General features: G+C 44.9%; 1 protein-coding gene across 2 annotated transcripts; it reads left to right on the top strand.

The window, feature by feature from the left end:
* Nucleotides 1-253: 253 nt before the first annotated feature.
* SDE2 (SDE2 telomere maintenance homolog) lies at nt 254-14,286 on the top strand. Of its 2 annotated transcripts, XM_026003447.2 has the most exons (8): nt 285-477; nt 925-1,025; nt 6,452-6,569; nt 7,946-8,057; nt 8,396-8,565; nt 9,706-9,820; nt 11,467-11,971; nt 12,509-14,286. In XM_026003447.2, the coding sequence occupies exons 4-8, from the start codon at nt 7,957-7,959 to the stop codon at nt 12,728-12,730; spliced, it is 1,113 nt and encodes a 370-aa protein (XP_025859232.1). In that variant the 5' UTR covers nt 285-477; nt 925-1,025; nt 6,452-6,569; nt 7,946-7,956; the 3' UTR covers nt 12,731-14,286. The 2 variants fall into 2 exon arrangements, with proteins under 2 accessions (XP_025859231.1, XP_025859232.1); XM_026003446.2 differs by lacking the exon at nt 925-1,025 and having other exon boundaries at nt 254-477.
* The last annotated feature ends 673 nt before the right edge of the window (nt 14,287-14,959 follow it).

Below are 14,959 nucleotides of genomic sequence, written 5' to 3'. Positions count from 1 at the left end.
CGGGGCCAGGGACTCAGCGGGGCCCCGGCCTTATCGCGCGCGGCCAGAACGCTCCCACGCCGGCCCCGCGCCAGCCTTTTATACGCGGTCCCCCGAGCCCCGCCCAGCAGCGTTTCCTAGCAACGCCTCGCCCTCGCGCGGCGCTGCCTTATCGGCCGCCGCCAGCCCTTCCTGTTCCCCTCCCCCGCCTGCGCGGCGCGGGCACCCGGCTCACGTGACCGGCCCCAGGGGAGGGGGGAGAGGCGGGGCGAGCGGAAGCGGAGGGGCGGGGCGCGGAAGGCCTCGTGACGCCATCCAGACGCGCCGAGGGAGTGGCCGCGGCTGTCCCGGGAGCTCGCGGTCCGGGAGCTCGCCGAGATGGCGGAGGTCGCGCCGCTGGTGTGGGTTCGCGGCCCCGGCTTCGGGTGCCAGGCGGTGCGCTGTGCCTCGGCCCGGTGGTCCGTCCAGGAAGTGGTCCGCCGACACTGCCGGGATCAGGTGAGGTCGCGCTTCCTGGCGGGCGGGATGGGGTGAGGAGCCGGCCGGCCGGGGCCGCGCCTCTACCTGGGGGCTCTCCGTGTTTGAGTCGGAGGGCTCCCCAGCTTTGAGGGGCTTCCCACTGATGCTGGGGCCTTGCTTGCTTTCGTGTCGGGGGTGGCGGAAGGGCCCGCAGCTCCGCGGCTCGCCGGTGCTCGGTCCCGCTCCGGGTGGGCGCACGGGGACCCTGGGCCCGCTGTCGGATGACTTGTCGGGCTCCTCTCTCGGGTTCCGTGCATCCATCCCGGGCTTGTATGACGTGCATGTCGCCCACTGGTCAGCCCCGTTAGCTCCGACCTGGAGGAGCGTCTGCACACCCGGGCCTGGGCCGGAGGATGGCGGGTGGGGCGGGGGGCTCCTTCGGCTCAGGTCGGGGCCGAGCGCGCACACGCGCGTCCTGTCCTTTAGGTGTTTCCACGGATCGTCTGAAGGCCACATGTGTCCGTACACGTTTCTGAAAACCTGCCGTGGACTCCCAGAGTTACCTGTGTGGTTGAGTGAAGTACCCAGTAAGCGAGCTTCCACCAGCCGTGAGACGTCACACCTGTTCGGTTATCTAAACAATTTGGTGGTCTCCCCGAATCTAATTTTAAACTTGGCACTTGACCTACTAGTCTGTTTTTCTTTATAAGCTCACTTTATCCGTGTTTCTCCAGGCTCGCTTTTCTGCTTGTTATTTATAGGCTTACAACATGTTAACACCGCACTTTAAGCCGAATCTTTATTTGGACCGGTTCCATGAAAAGGCAACCCGTCTTTTCAAATATGTTTTTCAGCTTCCCCATGTGTGTTTCCACTCTACAGTGGAGTCTAAAAACTGTCAGAACTGTTTCTGACCATCTGGGTAGGGGAAATATTTTACAAAGTAGATGGATTTTAATATCTCTGAAAATAAGCCTTTATCTCAATGACTGTTGGTCCAAAATGACCAGAAAAAAATAGGATCTTAATTATGGGAAGTATTGGAAAAAAATATTTAATTTTTTTGATGTTGTTCATCATGAGAGTAACAGAGAGGCAGAGACATAGGCAGAGGGAGAAGCAGGTTCCCTGCAGGGAGCCTGATGTAGACTTGATCCCAGGACCCTGGGATCACTACCTGAGCCAGAGGCAGATGCTCAACCGCTGAGCCACCCAGGTGCCCCAGAAAAAAATAATTTTAAAATACAAGGAAGAAATATAAATGGATGCCTCAGGTGCTCAAGAGATAGGACCATAACATATGTGAACGGAAACAAGAAATATACAAAAGGGTATCCTGTGAGATACTGGAAGAAATTAAAATAGCTCAAGTTCACAACATTCTTTTTTTTTTAAATTTTTTATTTATTTATGATAGAGAGAGAGAGAGAGAGAGAGAGGCAGAGGCAGAGACACAGGCAGAAGGAGAAGCAGGCTCCATGCACCGGGAGCCCGACGTGGGATTCGATCCCAGGTCTCCAGGATTGCGCCCTGGGACAAAGGCAGGTGCTAAACTGCTGCGCCACCCAGGGATCCCACAACATTCTTTTTAAAACAAAATTATTCTGATGGGATGAGGTCAGTGTTGCGTCCACTGAAAAAGTATAAATCTGCCCTGCTATTCTTCAGGCTAGGATAAAAGACACAAATAGAGCCAACTGCCAAGTTAATAGGAAACAGTATTTCTCTTGACATGGTGCAGTTGTAAAATGTTACAATGACTCTCTTGGAAGTGTACTGCTTTCTGATTCACTAAGAAACATTGATCTGGAAAATTACATACTGCAAGGGTCTTTGCTGTTTGAAATTTTATCAGTGAAGATTAAGCATCCCGCTCTTGCCTTGAGACTAAGTCACTTTTTTTTTTTTTTTTTAAGATTTTATTTATTTATTCATGCGAGACAGAGACACAGGCAGAGGGAGAAGCAGGCTCCATGCAGGGAGCCCGACATGGGACTCAATCCCTGGTCTCCAGGATCACACCCTGGGCTGCAGGCAGCACTAAACTGCTGAGCCACCAGGGCTGCCCTCTAAGTCACTTTGATACAGAGACAGCATGCTTGATTTGCAGCCCAGGTGCAGAGAGTCAGATTAGTAGGAGTTTCTGAACACAACATTCCACGTTTATCTTAATTTTGTGGTTTCTAAGGAAACGGGGGTCTGGATCCAATCTGCTTCACAGTCTAGACCTGATGTTGCCCCTTTTACATAGCTCTGCTTTGTTTTGAGCCCCTCAAAACCACTTTCATTTAAATTTCACATAAACCTCCACCCTTGCCCCAAATCCTATACTAATTGTTTTTTGTTGGTGCTGAGACAGTGCACGATTCCTCTTGTCTGCAGTCCGTCTCCCCCCCCCCCCCCCCCCCCCCGCCCTTCCCTTGTTGCAGTGAGCCAGTAAATTTGACTTTGGTGAACTATACATTTATCTCTGGTGGCCTTGAGTTGATTGGGCTAAGATTAGCACAATACTTTGTGGTTGAAGTACTTTATAATACACAAATGGTGAAAGACCCTTAAGTTGATTCTAAGTTTTCTTTGTCCTTTTTTTCTGCTAGTGATTATTGATAAGAATCTTAACAAGTAGAAAGTGCAATTTTGTTGATCAGTTGTCTTGTTTAATAAGTAGTTCTGTTTGGAAACGAAGTACGGTGTATATAATTTTTCTGCCTTCGCATTAATGTCTTTTAAAGTTATTTAGAAAAAAAAGTTGTTTAGAATGTTAGAAATACTTGCTAGATAGAAAATAAGAGAAACTAAGGTTGCTTTTCATTCATAAACATAAAACAAACATGAGGTATATTACATATCTCATTTAATCTTGTATAATTCTTAAAAGTGGACAGTGTTTTACAGATAATAGACCTTCCTGTTAATTGCATGTAGGCTGAGCTCCTTGGCTCTTCTCTCCTGCTAGCATGTTTGCCTGGGAAAACTCTAGTCAAGTTAAATCTACCTGTGCTCCCCCGCCCCCGCCACCATGCAGGCAGTCAGGCAGTGACTGGGCTAGGGAAACCAATCACACAAATCAGTCTGACCATAAATTCACAAATACCGACCTTCGTAATGCTTGGCCCTTCTACTCTGTAGTCCCAGGCCAGGGTGGGCTTCCACTGGGTAGAAGGACTGCTGAGAATATTGATCCCTGCAGCATTTGCACAGCTGGGCAGAATCTGCGGGTGCTACAGCAGCTTTGTTCATTTCCCTATGTCACCCTGATTGTCTTCTGTACACCACGGTGTGGAAAGATTAGGAAGTAGTGCCAAGGTTCATTGCTCTCTCTCCTGTGTGACTCTTTGATCGCTTCTCTCTTAAAATCTCTGGTGCTTCTCCCATCTCCAGGCCCATACTTTATATTTGGTGCAGTCAAGAGACAGAGTCCTTATTCTCACACCAGTGCCCTACCTCGTTGTCATACATTTGGCCCTCTCTTCGTCCATTACTGTGGATAACCAGTCATTACAGATGAGTTGCGATTAGCTTCTGCTTTGCACTGTACCCTGTCTCCTCGACCATATTTAGCATCAGTTCTATCTCCTCTGCACTTCCCAGTGCCTTCCCTTTCTCCTGGATCATTCCCACCAGTGTGCACACTTGAGCCCACATTCCTTCCAGATGTCGCCTCCTTTTCTTTTCTTTTCTTTTTTTTTTAATTTTTTTTATAGAAAATATCCTTGAACAGAAAACTTCTCTAGAGCCCACTCCAGTCGGGCTTTTGTTCCCGTCACTCCAGCAGACCACCTCCTGTCATGCATGTCAGCATCTTCTGTGTTGTCATACCCGATCATTGGTTTCCAGGCCTCCTCTCTCTTGGCCTGTCAGCATCTTTGGGCACACCCGGACATTGGCATACTTTGCTCACTGTGTCCACACGTCACCCTCAGTTCTCTTCCACCTCATTAACCTCCCTTCCAGTTTCTCCTGCTACTTTCTGCCCGTCTCCTGAGCTCTGAATCATGGATTGGCTGGAGTTGAGTGTTTGATCTTCATTCCAGTGTCTCTTCCGTCATGCAGGACGTATCCTTCATTTTCAGGGCTGTGAGTACCATCGGCGTGCTGACCTCTTCCAAATGTAAAGCTCCAGCCCAGACCTTGTACCCAAACTGCAGACTTGTATACCCATCAGGTTATTCAGCATCTTCATGTGGCTATTAGACCACTCAAAGGAACACATCCTAAATGAGACTGGTACCCGAAAGGTGCTTCTCACTCTTTAACAAATGGCAACTCTATTTCCCCTTCTCTCATTGCTCTGTGGCTCTCACTGCCCACCTTCAGAGCCTTAGGGCCCCCACCCTGTTCTTCATCCCCTTTTGCCACTACCCCGATACAGATGGCTTTCATTGCTCACCTGGGTTGTCACAGTAGCCGATGTCACTGATGTCTCTGCTTCTATAGTTTTATTTCCAATTTAGCAGCTAGAGTGATCCTTTAAGAATATAACTCTACTTTCAATCTGTTCCAGACTCTGCAGTGGCTTTTTTCAGAGTGAAGCCTGAAGTTCTTACAGTGGCTTTTCAGGCCTTCTCATTCCCCTTTGGCAGACTTCTTCCAGCCATGTTGGTGGTGTTACAGTTCCATGAATACTCTTGGCTCGTCTCTGCTGCCTCGCTTTGCATTTGTTTTGCCTCTGAAATGCTCTTCCCCCAGAGAGCCATGTGGCTTGTTCTCTCCCTTTTGTAAATTCTCTGCTAAAATGTCTCTTGATCAGAGAGGCTTTTCTTGACTAACAGTATATGTAAGATAGATTACTGGCGTATCCATCCACATCTGGTGTCCCCTTTACTCTGCTTATCACCACTGGCCATTGTATCACTTATTCTTTCCCTGTCTTTCCCCAGTAGAATGGAAGCTCTGTGAGCAGAGTCTGTATTCACTGGATTATTCATTACAGTATTACAGTGCTTGAAAAGTACCTGGCAAATAGTAGGGACTTCATTAATATTTGTTGAATGAATGGACGGGTCCTGTTGAAATGGCCACGTGATATGGTTCAGAACGAATGTTCATTGTGTCTACTTCGGAAAGATGGCAGTTGTGCGTTTCTCCTTTCTGCTAGTGTGTAGATCTCCTCATTCCTGATATTATAGGTTAGTTGTGTATCTCTCAAGTTCCATATAGCTTTGGAGAATACTCTTCCATTGTCTTTTTTACAGCATCAGAAACTTGTTTAGAAAGACTTTTTTTTTTTTTTTAAGATTTTATTTATTTATTCATGAGAATACACAGAGAGGAGAGAAAGAGAGTCAGAGACACAGGCAGAGGGAGAAGCAGGCTCCATGCAGGGAACATGACGTGGGACTCGATCTCGGGTCTCCAGGATCAGGCCCTGGGCCGAAGGCGGTGCCAAACTGCTATGCCACCCGGGCTGCCCAAGACTTAGGTTTTATATCTTATATTCATCATTTGATCTGAGAAAATTTGAAATACACAGATGGGGCTTCTGCTGTAACTCGGGAACATGGGCAGAAAAGTACTGCTGCCAGCTGACCCTCCACCTGTTAAAGCTTATATATAGGTGTACAAAGATCATACCGTTGTCTCCTTCCCTCCCCCTGCTCGTCCTTACCTACACTTTTCAGAAGGTGTATTGTCACTTTTAAACTCGTGCAACTTGATATTACTTGTTTAAAACAAAAACGAGAGAAAAAGGGACTTGCAGAGTTACTGGGTCTGAACCCTGTCTAATTTTCCACCTTGACTCTGTTTTCCTGTCAGAGGAGAAGAGAGCAGTTCTTAATTTTTGCCCGAAAGACAAAAAATTCTTGTGCGTATCATGATGAGGTGTTAGAAAAAAAGTCATACCCTGAATAAATCCTCTGACATGACTTTTTTTTTCTTTGGGTATTCAGTTCAACAAATACTAATGGAACACATGCTGTCTGCTTATAACTGGAGTAATAAAGACATGATAGGCAAGGCTCCTGCAGGAAGCTTGTGTCGTCTCATTTAAAAATTCCAACCTTGTCTCTAGGCTGTTCCAGTGGAATGCTTTTTTGTGAAGTGCAATGGATCACTCGTTGATGCCAACGACAGAGTGCAGCATGGCGCGGTTTATAGTTTGGAACCCAGGCTCTTCGGTGGAAAAGGAGGTAGGACGCGCATATTTGTGGCTGCCATATATTACAGTTGCAGTCTCTAGCTCTATGGAGGAAATTAACGCACTTCTGGGCCTCTGGAGTATGCCATTCTTATTTTGCCTTATGAAATCCTTTCTTTACTTTCCTAGTTCTGAGTACTTTCTTTTATTCTTTTTGTGGAATATATTGTCTGATTATAATTTCTGCCTTCAGAAGCAGGATAGCTCTTAGGCAGGTAGGTTGTAAAACTTTGGGGGAAGATTAGATGAAGAAAAACGATCATTCTGTCCAGCTTGTGGAAGAAAGAGTGTTAAAACAATTAAATCTTCTGCTTTTAGCAAGATTTTGTCTAGTTCCCAGAGAGGACTAAAGCCAGCCTGTGGAATACAGCCATTTATAGATTAGGGTAGGTTAACATCCTTGTTACATGAACACTATTCTCTAAGAATAGAGAAGAGAAACTAAAAGAGCAAACACTGAATATGGGCAGTCCTGGGTATTTCTCCTGATGTACTAATGTGTCATCCCAAAGCTTTCTCAGAATTCACAGTGACTTGATTTGGTGTTCAGAGAACTGGCATCGCACATTATAATCATCCTCTTGTTTGAAATTCTGTCAATAAGAAGAAAGCTCATTAGCTAGGGACAACTTAAAATTGCTTTTGCTTTGAAACTCACTGCAAAATCTCACCATAAAAAGATTTTTTTTAAGTTATTAATCTTGGAATCTCTGGCATTGGGTTAAACCCTTTAAGATATCCCAGTGGTGTAGAGACAGTATGTATGCTCTGTAGAGACAGAGCAAAATGCATGAGGTTGAATCAGGTTTCTCATTTTTTTTTTTTTTAAGATTTTATTTATTTATTCATGAGAGAGAAAGGCAGAGACATAGGCAGAGGGAGAAGCGGGCTCCCTGCAGAGTGCCTAATGCAGAACTCGATCCTAGGACCCCGGGATCCTGACCTGAGCCAAAGGCAGACGCTCAACCACTGAACCACCCTGGCGCCCCTGGTTTATCAGTACTTGTACCTTTGATATCTGCGTAGAATCTTGATGTCCCTTTCTTTAAAAAAAAGAAAGAAAGAAAAGAGAAAAAAAATTTTTTTTAAGATTTATTTATTTTAGAGACTGTGCACGCACAAGCCTGCCTGCACACAGGGCAGAGGGCGAGGGAGAGGGAAATTTTAGACTTCTCTTGGAGCCCAATGAGCAGCTTGATCTCGAGACCCTGAACCAAAACCAAGAGTCAGATGCTTAACCAACTGAGCTACCCAGGCTCCCCAAAGAGATCATTTTTAATCTTGAGGTATAATAACATTTCCACAAATTTGATATTTATCAATCCTTGAACCCTTTTTAAACTGCTTTCTCCAAATATATTTGCCCAGGGTTTGGATCTATGCTCCGTGCACTTGGTGCTCAGATTGAGAAGACAACCAATCGAGAAGCTTGCCGGGACCTCAGTGGAAGGAGGCTACGAGATGTCAACCATGAAAAAGCGTAAGCTGCCCACTGTTAATTTCTTCAAAGACAACAACACACTTTGCTGCCAGTGGTGATTGTACACAGGCCATGCATATCGAAATGTGGACTTACAAGATTAGCGCTCTAGCTCATTGTTATCGGCCTTAGCTCTCTCTGTAGTTTAATAATTCCTGTCGGGTTTTAGGGGTCCGTCACAGGGCGCCTATGATAAGTGTGGCTCACCTTTCTGAAGGAATATCACAGTATGTGCAGGACAATGAGGATTCGTCCATGGGTGTGGGAGGGGAATTCCTCACATATAAACAAGCATGTGTGTGATACGTCTGGTCAGTTCCATGTCTCTCCTGTCCTAGGATGGCTGAGTGGGTGAAACAGCAAGCTGAGCGAGAGGCTGAGAAGGAGCAGAAGCGCTTGGAGCGCCTGCAGCGGAAGCTTGCAGAGCCCAGGCCCTGCTTTACCAGCCGGGCGTACCAGCAGCAGTGCCATGAGATGGCTGAACGCTTGGAGGACTCTGTCCTCAAAGGTGAGAGTGACAGTTCCTTGCTGAAGCTACATTGTTGCTCGCTGCATACAAAGGGTACTCCTGGAGTCTCGGGTTACAGACCTCTGAGGAGTGGATGAAAGTCGTGGAACCTCTCCCCTCAGTAATAAACAATATGAGGGCACCCAAGTGGCTTAGTCAGTTGAGCGTCTGACTCTTGGTTTCTGCTCAGGTCATGATCTCAGACTCTGTGCTCAGGGAGTCGGCTTATTCCTCTCCCTCTGCTCTGCCTCCTGTGTGCACCTGTGCGCACTCTCTAAAATAAAATCTTTCAAAATAATAATAAACAGTATGCCTTATATCCCAGGAAAGAAAGAGCACACACTCACACAGAATGTGATGTATTTGACTCCTGAAATCTAGGGGAGCACAGGCAGATGAGAACACTTGTGCTAGGTGTTGCCAAGCCTGCAGGAAGTGTTTACACCTCAACATACTTGCATCTAGTTTCAAGTCCATTTTTTTTTAGGTCCATTTTTAAAAAATGGTTTTTATTTAATTAAATAATTAATTAATTTTAAAAAGGTTTTATTTATTCATGAAAGACACAGAGAGTGGGCAGAGACATACGCAGAGGGAGAAGCAGGCTCCCCATGGAGGCCCGATGCGGGACACGATCCCAGGACCCCAGGATCATGCCCTGGGCCAAAGGCAGACGCTCAACCACTGAGCCACATAGGCATCCCTAAATGATTTTTAATGAGAATGATTGTTATTAATTTTTATTTAACTTTTATTTAGCATTATGCTAGAGCTCTTGTGGATTCAGTTGAATAATAAGGAATCCTTTCAATCAGAGGTTATGATTTAATAATACACAAGTAGCGAGTACAAAGGGATGGACCGTGTGGTTTGGGGAGGCCAGGTATGCACCCGTCAGTCTCAGAGCTACAGATTGGGTATTGGTGTTTTCAAAACCTGGTTCCAGAGCCAGAATGCTCATTACTTTGAATCTGTGTAAAATGAAGTTGAATCTCATCTTAGCCATTTTAAATTTTGGTATGTTAAGAAATTTAGAACTGGAGCTTTAGATTGCAATGCAGCTACATTTGTAATCCATACAGTTTATGTCTTTAATTATACTTTCTATAGCGTAACTGAGTTGTGAAAATTTCTGGTTAGGCATGCAGGCTGCTTCCAGCAAGATGGTGTCGGCAGAGACTGGTGAGAGTCGGAAAAGACCCAACAAATCAAAAGCAGACAGAGGAGCCAGAGCAGGGAAAAGGAAGTGCTTTTGGTAAGTGTGCTTCCTTTTCATCCCAAAGAGATTTATGTGGACCGGCACGCTTCCTCTTGTCTATCTGATATAAACACTTTTTAAAGTAAGGTTTGATGGGAGCTCAGAAATTTCCAGAGTGCTTTAGTTCTCAGTTCTCCATAGCTGTCACACTGTACACACTACTACTGGTTTCTGCCTTGAGTGCCAGGAATGGAATCTAAAGGATGGTTTTTTTCTTACAGTGAAAGATCACAGAAAAATCACTTTATCCTTGAATTACTCTCTAGTGTTGAAGGATTTAACTTTCAGAATTTCTAGGTAGAGCCTTGGCTGCACTTTTCACTTTCCAGATCGTTTTGTCTTTTCCATGGTTTTTCACAGTTGTTACTGAGGTCTGCGGCCATGGCTAGACCTCTCTCTGACCACTTTTGTACTTGCAGCTGAGAAGCACAATGGCGCCTTTTCTTGGCCATCATTCTGGTAGCGCTCCCGCCCTTCCCACTTGGTTCTCCGGTTACTAGCTCAGTTCCCTTGGGCCAAGTTCTAGAAAATGACCTCCAGATGGATCTTGCTTTCTTGCTGGCCTCTGCTTTGGGGACAGAAAAATAATTATTAATTAAAGATCCTGTAACTGAGAGTCTAGCATAGAATCTAGAAATAGGAAGTAAGTGTTCTTGAGAGAAAAGGTAGTTGGATTGTGTGAGGTTGGGAGAGAGTTAAGTCAGGTTTATTGAGATGTAATTTATGTGCACTAAAATTCATACTTTCTCATTGAAGAGCTCTGTGAGTTTTGAGAAAGACAGTCACATTTAACCGCAATTAAAATCAAGATACTGAATTTTTCCATTTCACTAACAGTTGCACCTTTGCAATTAATTCCTGTTCCCCTGCCCCGGCATGCTCTGATACTACTGTGCTATGTGATCTGATGGTTTTGTGTTTTCCAGAATGTCCTACGGCCCTTTGTGTCTGGAGTCTCTCCGCGCAATGCTTTTGAAATCCGTGGCTAGTATTATGTCTCAATGCTTTTGTTCCTTTCTGTTCACAAGTATCATAGTGTCTGTTTATCCATGTCCTGTTGATAGTTTGGGTAGTTTCCCATTTGGGGTAATTGTGAACGAAAAAGGATTTTAACGGTTTGTTATTTTAGCTACATTTCTAACACTTGAGATTTGTACAAGATAGGAAAAAGAGCTTTAGGCAAAATCAGTTTTACTTGAAGAGAGTCACAACCTCTGGGGTCCCCAGGTGGCTCAGTTAATTGAACGTCTGCCTTCGGCTCAAGTCATCATCTCAAGGTCCTGATACCTAGCCCCCCGTGGGGTTCCCTGCTTGGCAGGGAGCCTGCTTTTCCCTTTCCCTCTCCCCCTGCTTGTGCTTTTTTCTCTCTCTCTCTTTCTCAAATAAGTAAATAAAATCTTAAAAATAAGAGAGATTCACATCTTTATAGAGGAGTCCCTGTTGGATCTTTGGGATGATTGGTCCAAGCTCACTGAATTTCTTCTCCCCGTTTATACCTCTGAATATCTTTTCCTAAAACTTAGCTCCTTTCCACCTCAAATGAGCAGATACTCTGATGCTGACACAGTCCGTTCCCCAGACAAACCCTGACTGTTCAGCATAGAGGCAGTGGAGTGGTGTTAAGCCTGTGTCCCTTCTGGCAGGTTGGGCATGGATGGACTGCAGACGGCAGAGGAGTCCAGCTCAGAGACCTCGGATGATGATGGGGAAGAAGCTCCTAGTACTTCAGGAATGAGCCCGCAGGCTCTAGACGGCGGCCGCGATGACATGGAGCTGGCAGCCGGGTCCTCCCACCACTGTCCAGGGGCAAGTGTGCCGAGTGCGGCCTCTCGGTCCCCGGAGCCACCGCCGACCCCAGGGACAGGCTCTGGGCATACTGTCTCCGCAGGCAGGTGTGCCAGATTGGAGCAGAGCTCTGCCGAGAGTCGTGTGGATGAGACGATGGCCGTGGAAACGGAGAAAAGCCAGGAGGAGAGGGGGACAGAAGGTGAAGAGCCCAAGGAAGATGAGGCCACAGGCCCTGGAGCGACCAGGGAGCTAAAGCAGTTGGAGATGGCTGGCAGGGACAGAGCTGTGGAGGCTGCGCCTGGAGAGGGCAGGGAAAGCGCCCCCCTTGCCAGCCTGGAGGGAAGCCAGTCAGGAAGCACAGTAAGTAGTTTGGGGGTCCATGTCCAGAGCCAGGCAGCTTAATGGCTATAGTTCCTCAGTGAGTCCTTAACCCAAAAACGTGCTTTCCCTATCACCTGCTGAGTGGGCCGGTTTGTTTAATAACCAGAAGTACAGACAAGGGTGAAGCTTGCCTTATCCCCCCAAAAGTCCTTTGGTTTTTTGCCTTTTAAACTTTGAAATGTATGTCATTTTTTGCCTCTAGGTGGCAGCTTTGGTTCCATATTTTATCAGTTCTAAGCCACACATTGATCACGTTTTAATATCTGAATTGGGGTGGATATCCGTAAGAGCTTAATGGGTGTGGTTTACCCACTGAGCAGGGAGCCCGACAAAGGGCTCGATCCCAGGACCTGGGTATCATGATTGAGCCAAGGCAGATGCTTTACTGCCTGAGCCTCCCAGGAACTGAAAATTCCTTGTCAGATGGAATGTAGTTGACAGCTAAGGAAAGTCTTAAAGAGGAAGAGCCTGTTTTGAATATTTTCTTTCTTTCTTTTTTTTTTTTTCCTCTCTCAGGATCCCGGTCAGGACACGATTGATCTGCTGGCATTCAGCTCTGTAGCTGAGATGGAGGCACTGGGTTTGGACAGGCTCAAGTGTGAACTGATGGCCCTGGGACTGAAATGTGGGGGCACCCTGCAGGAGCGGGCAGCGAGACTCTTCTCTGTCAGGGGACTGACAAGGGAACAGATTGACCCTGCTCTGTTCGCCAAGCCTTTGAAGGGGAAGAAGAAATGAGTTTCATTGGAGCTGGTTTCCTATGTGTTTATAGACTAGCATTTGTAGCCTGCATAATGTTGACTCTTGGCCATTATTCAGTTGATAATTAAAGCTGACTTTTTAATGACCCAATTCTGACTATATTTTTTATTATTGTATTTATGGAGTTAATGTGTGAAACCATCTGGGCCTGCAGTTTTCTTTGTGGGATTTTTTTTTTTTTTATAACAGATTTAATTTAATAAATATAGGGGTATTCAGATTTTTGCTTTCGTCATGTGTGATTTAGGGAAGTTATACAGTTGCCCCTTGAACATCACCAGTTAGAACAACTGGTTAGCAGGAGTCCACTTACATGGATTTTTTTTTTTTGTTTTCAAGAAATACAGTATGGTACTGGCAGTGTTTGTGGTTTTCTCAATAATGTTTTCTTTTGTCTAGTTCACTTTCTTGTAAGAACGCAATATATAATACATAGAACACAGAGAATATGTGTTTGACTTGATGTCATCACTTGGGCTCCCAGGACACAGTCACCTCTTCATAGTTACATTTTTGGGGGTGTCAGAAGTCACAGATTTTTGGCTGCTTGGGGATTGATGCTTCTAACCCTCACGTTATTGAAAGGTCAGCTAAATTTTTGAGAAGTGTATTCGTTTGATCCCAGTTGTTAGGTTTGCGGACATAAGGTGATTCACAGGTGTCCCTCATTCTTGTAGCATCTTTGGGAGCTGTGGTGCTAACTGCTTTTTCATTCTGGGACCGGCAGTTGCTGTTTATTCTTTTCCCCAATGAGTCTAGCCAGGGGTGTATTGGTTTTGTTGATCTGATTTTCAAAGAACTGACTTATGGCTTTGTTCATTTTTCTCAACTTTTGCAGTTTCATTGATTTCTGCTCTTTATCATTAACTTTCTTCTACTTAGTGCAGATTTACTTTGCTCTTTTCTTTAGCTTAAGATAGGTTATAGGTCATGATCTTGACTTATTTCTAATACAAGTATTTAAAGTTACACATTTTTCTTTAAGCACTGCTTTAGCTGCATCTCAAAAAATTTTAATATGTTGTGTCTTCATGAACAGTTGTAAATGTTTTCTAATTTCCTTGTGAATTCTTCCTTGACCCGTGGGTCGATTATTTAGAAGTATATGGCCTAATTAGCAGATGTCTGTTTTTTTTTTTCCCTAAATATCTTGTTATTGATAGTTTAATTCTATCAATGTTAGAGAATATGTTTATGATTTCAGTCTTTTTAGTTTTATTGAGACTCCTAATATGACCTGTATGCCTATGATTTGCTTTGGTGAGTGTTCCCCATTCACCTAAAAAGAATATGCATTCTGAAACATTGGGTGAATTTGTTCTGTAATAACAGGTTATGTGATTAATACAACTGTTGTTCACATCTGTGTCTTCATGGATCTTTTGTGTCTTTCAGGTTTTACGTGTTGTTAAAATCTATTATGATTGTGCAATTATCTGTTTTTTTAATTGTATCAATTTTGCTTCATGTTTTGAAGGCCTGTTACTAGGTTATGTCCTCCCTAATAAATTGACCACTTTATTCTTACAAAATTTCCCTCTTTATCTCTGCTAGTACCTTTTGTGTCCAGTTCTCTTGTATCTGATGTGAATTGGAGCCTCTCCACCCTTGTAATGCATCCCCTGTGTGCATGAGACACTACTTTTCTGCCTCTCTGGTGTCTTTCTACTTAAAGTAAGTGGAATACACAGTGCAAACTTGGATCTTACTTTTTTTTTTTTTTTTAAGATTTTATTTATTCATGAGACACAGAGAGAGGCAGAGACACAGCAGAGGGAGAAGCAGGCTCCATGCCCGGAGCCTGATGGGGGGGACTCGATCCCGGGACTCCAGGATCGTGCCCTGGGCCAAAGGCAGGCGCCAAGCCGCTGAGCCACCCAGGGATCTCTGGATTTTACACTTTTATCTATGCTGACAGACTCCACCTTTTCATTAGCCTTAGCTGTGATTATTGGCATAGTCAGATTTAGGTTTATCATTTTATTGTTTTTTTGTTTGGATTGGAATTACATTTTAATTGATTGGCTTTTTAGGTGACCTGTCTTTGCACGATTTTTTGGTGGATGCTCTGGGAGTTATATCCATTCTCAGTTTTTCAATCTACCTAGAGTTACTGTACCACTTCACATAAAACAAATTTTGCAACACCATAGGTCCATTTACCATTCCTGTCGTTTATGGTCTTGTTTTCATATATATTAAACT

The sequence above is a fragment of the Vulpes vulpes genome, chromosome 13 (assembly GCF_048418805.1).
Source record: "Vulpes vulpes isolate BD-2025 chromosome 13, VulVul3, whole genome shotgun sequence".
NCBI classification, from domain to species: Eukaryota; Metazoa; Chordata; class Mammalia; order Carnivora; family Canidae; genus Vulpes; species Vulpes vulpes.
Note: the sequence above shows the minus strand (reverse complement) of the source record. Positions and strands in the feature narration are given on the sequence as shown.

What these genes read in the sequence shown, in the direction of transcription:
- SDE2 (XM_026003446.2), top strand. Translation starts at nt 358, where the DNA reads ATGGCGGAGGTCGCGCCGCTGGTGTGGGTTCGCGGCCCCGGCTTCGGG. An exon ending in GCTCTTCGGTGGAAAAGGAG is followed by an intron (nt 6,570 to 7,945) that starts GTAGGACGCGCA and finishes ATATTTGCCCAG; the next exon opens with GGTTTGGATCTATGCTCCGT. An exon ending in GGAGGACTCTGTCCTCAAAG is followed by an intron (nt 8,566 to 9,705) that starts GTGAGAGTGACA and finishes ATTTCTGGTTAG; the next exon opens with GCATGCAGGCTGCTTCCAGC.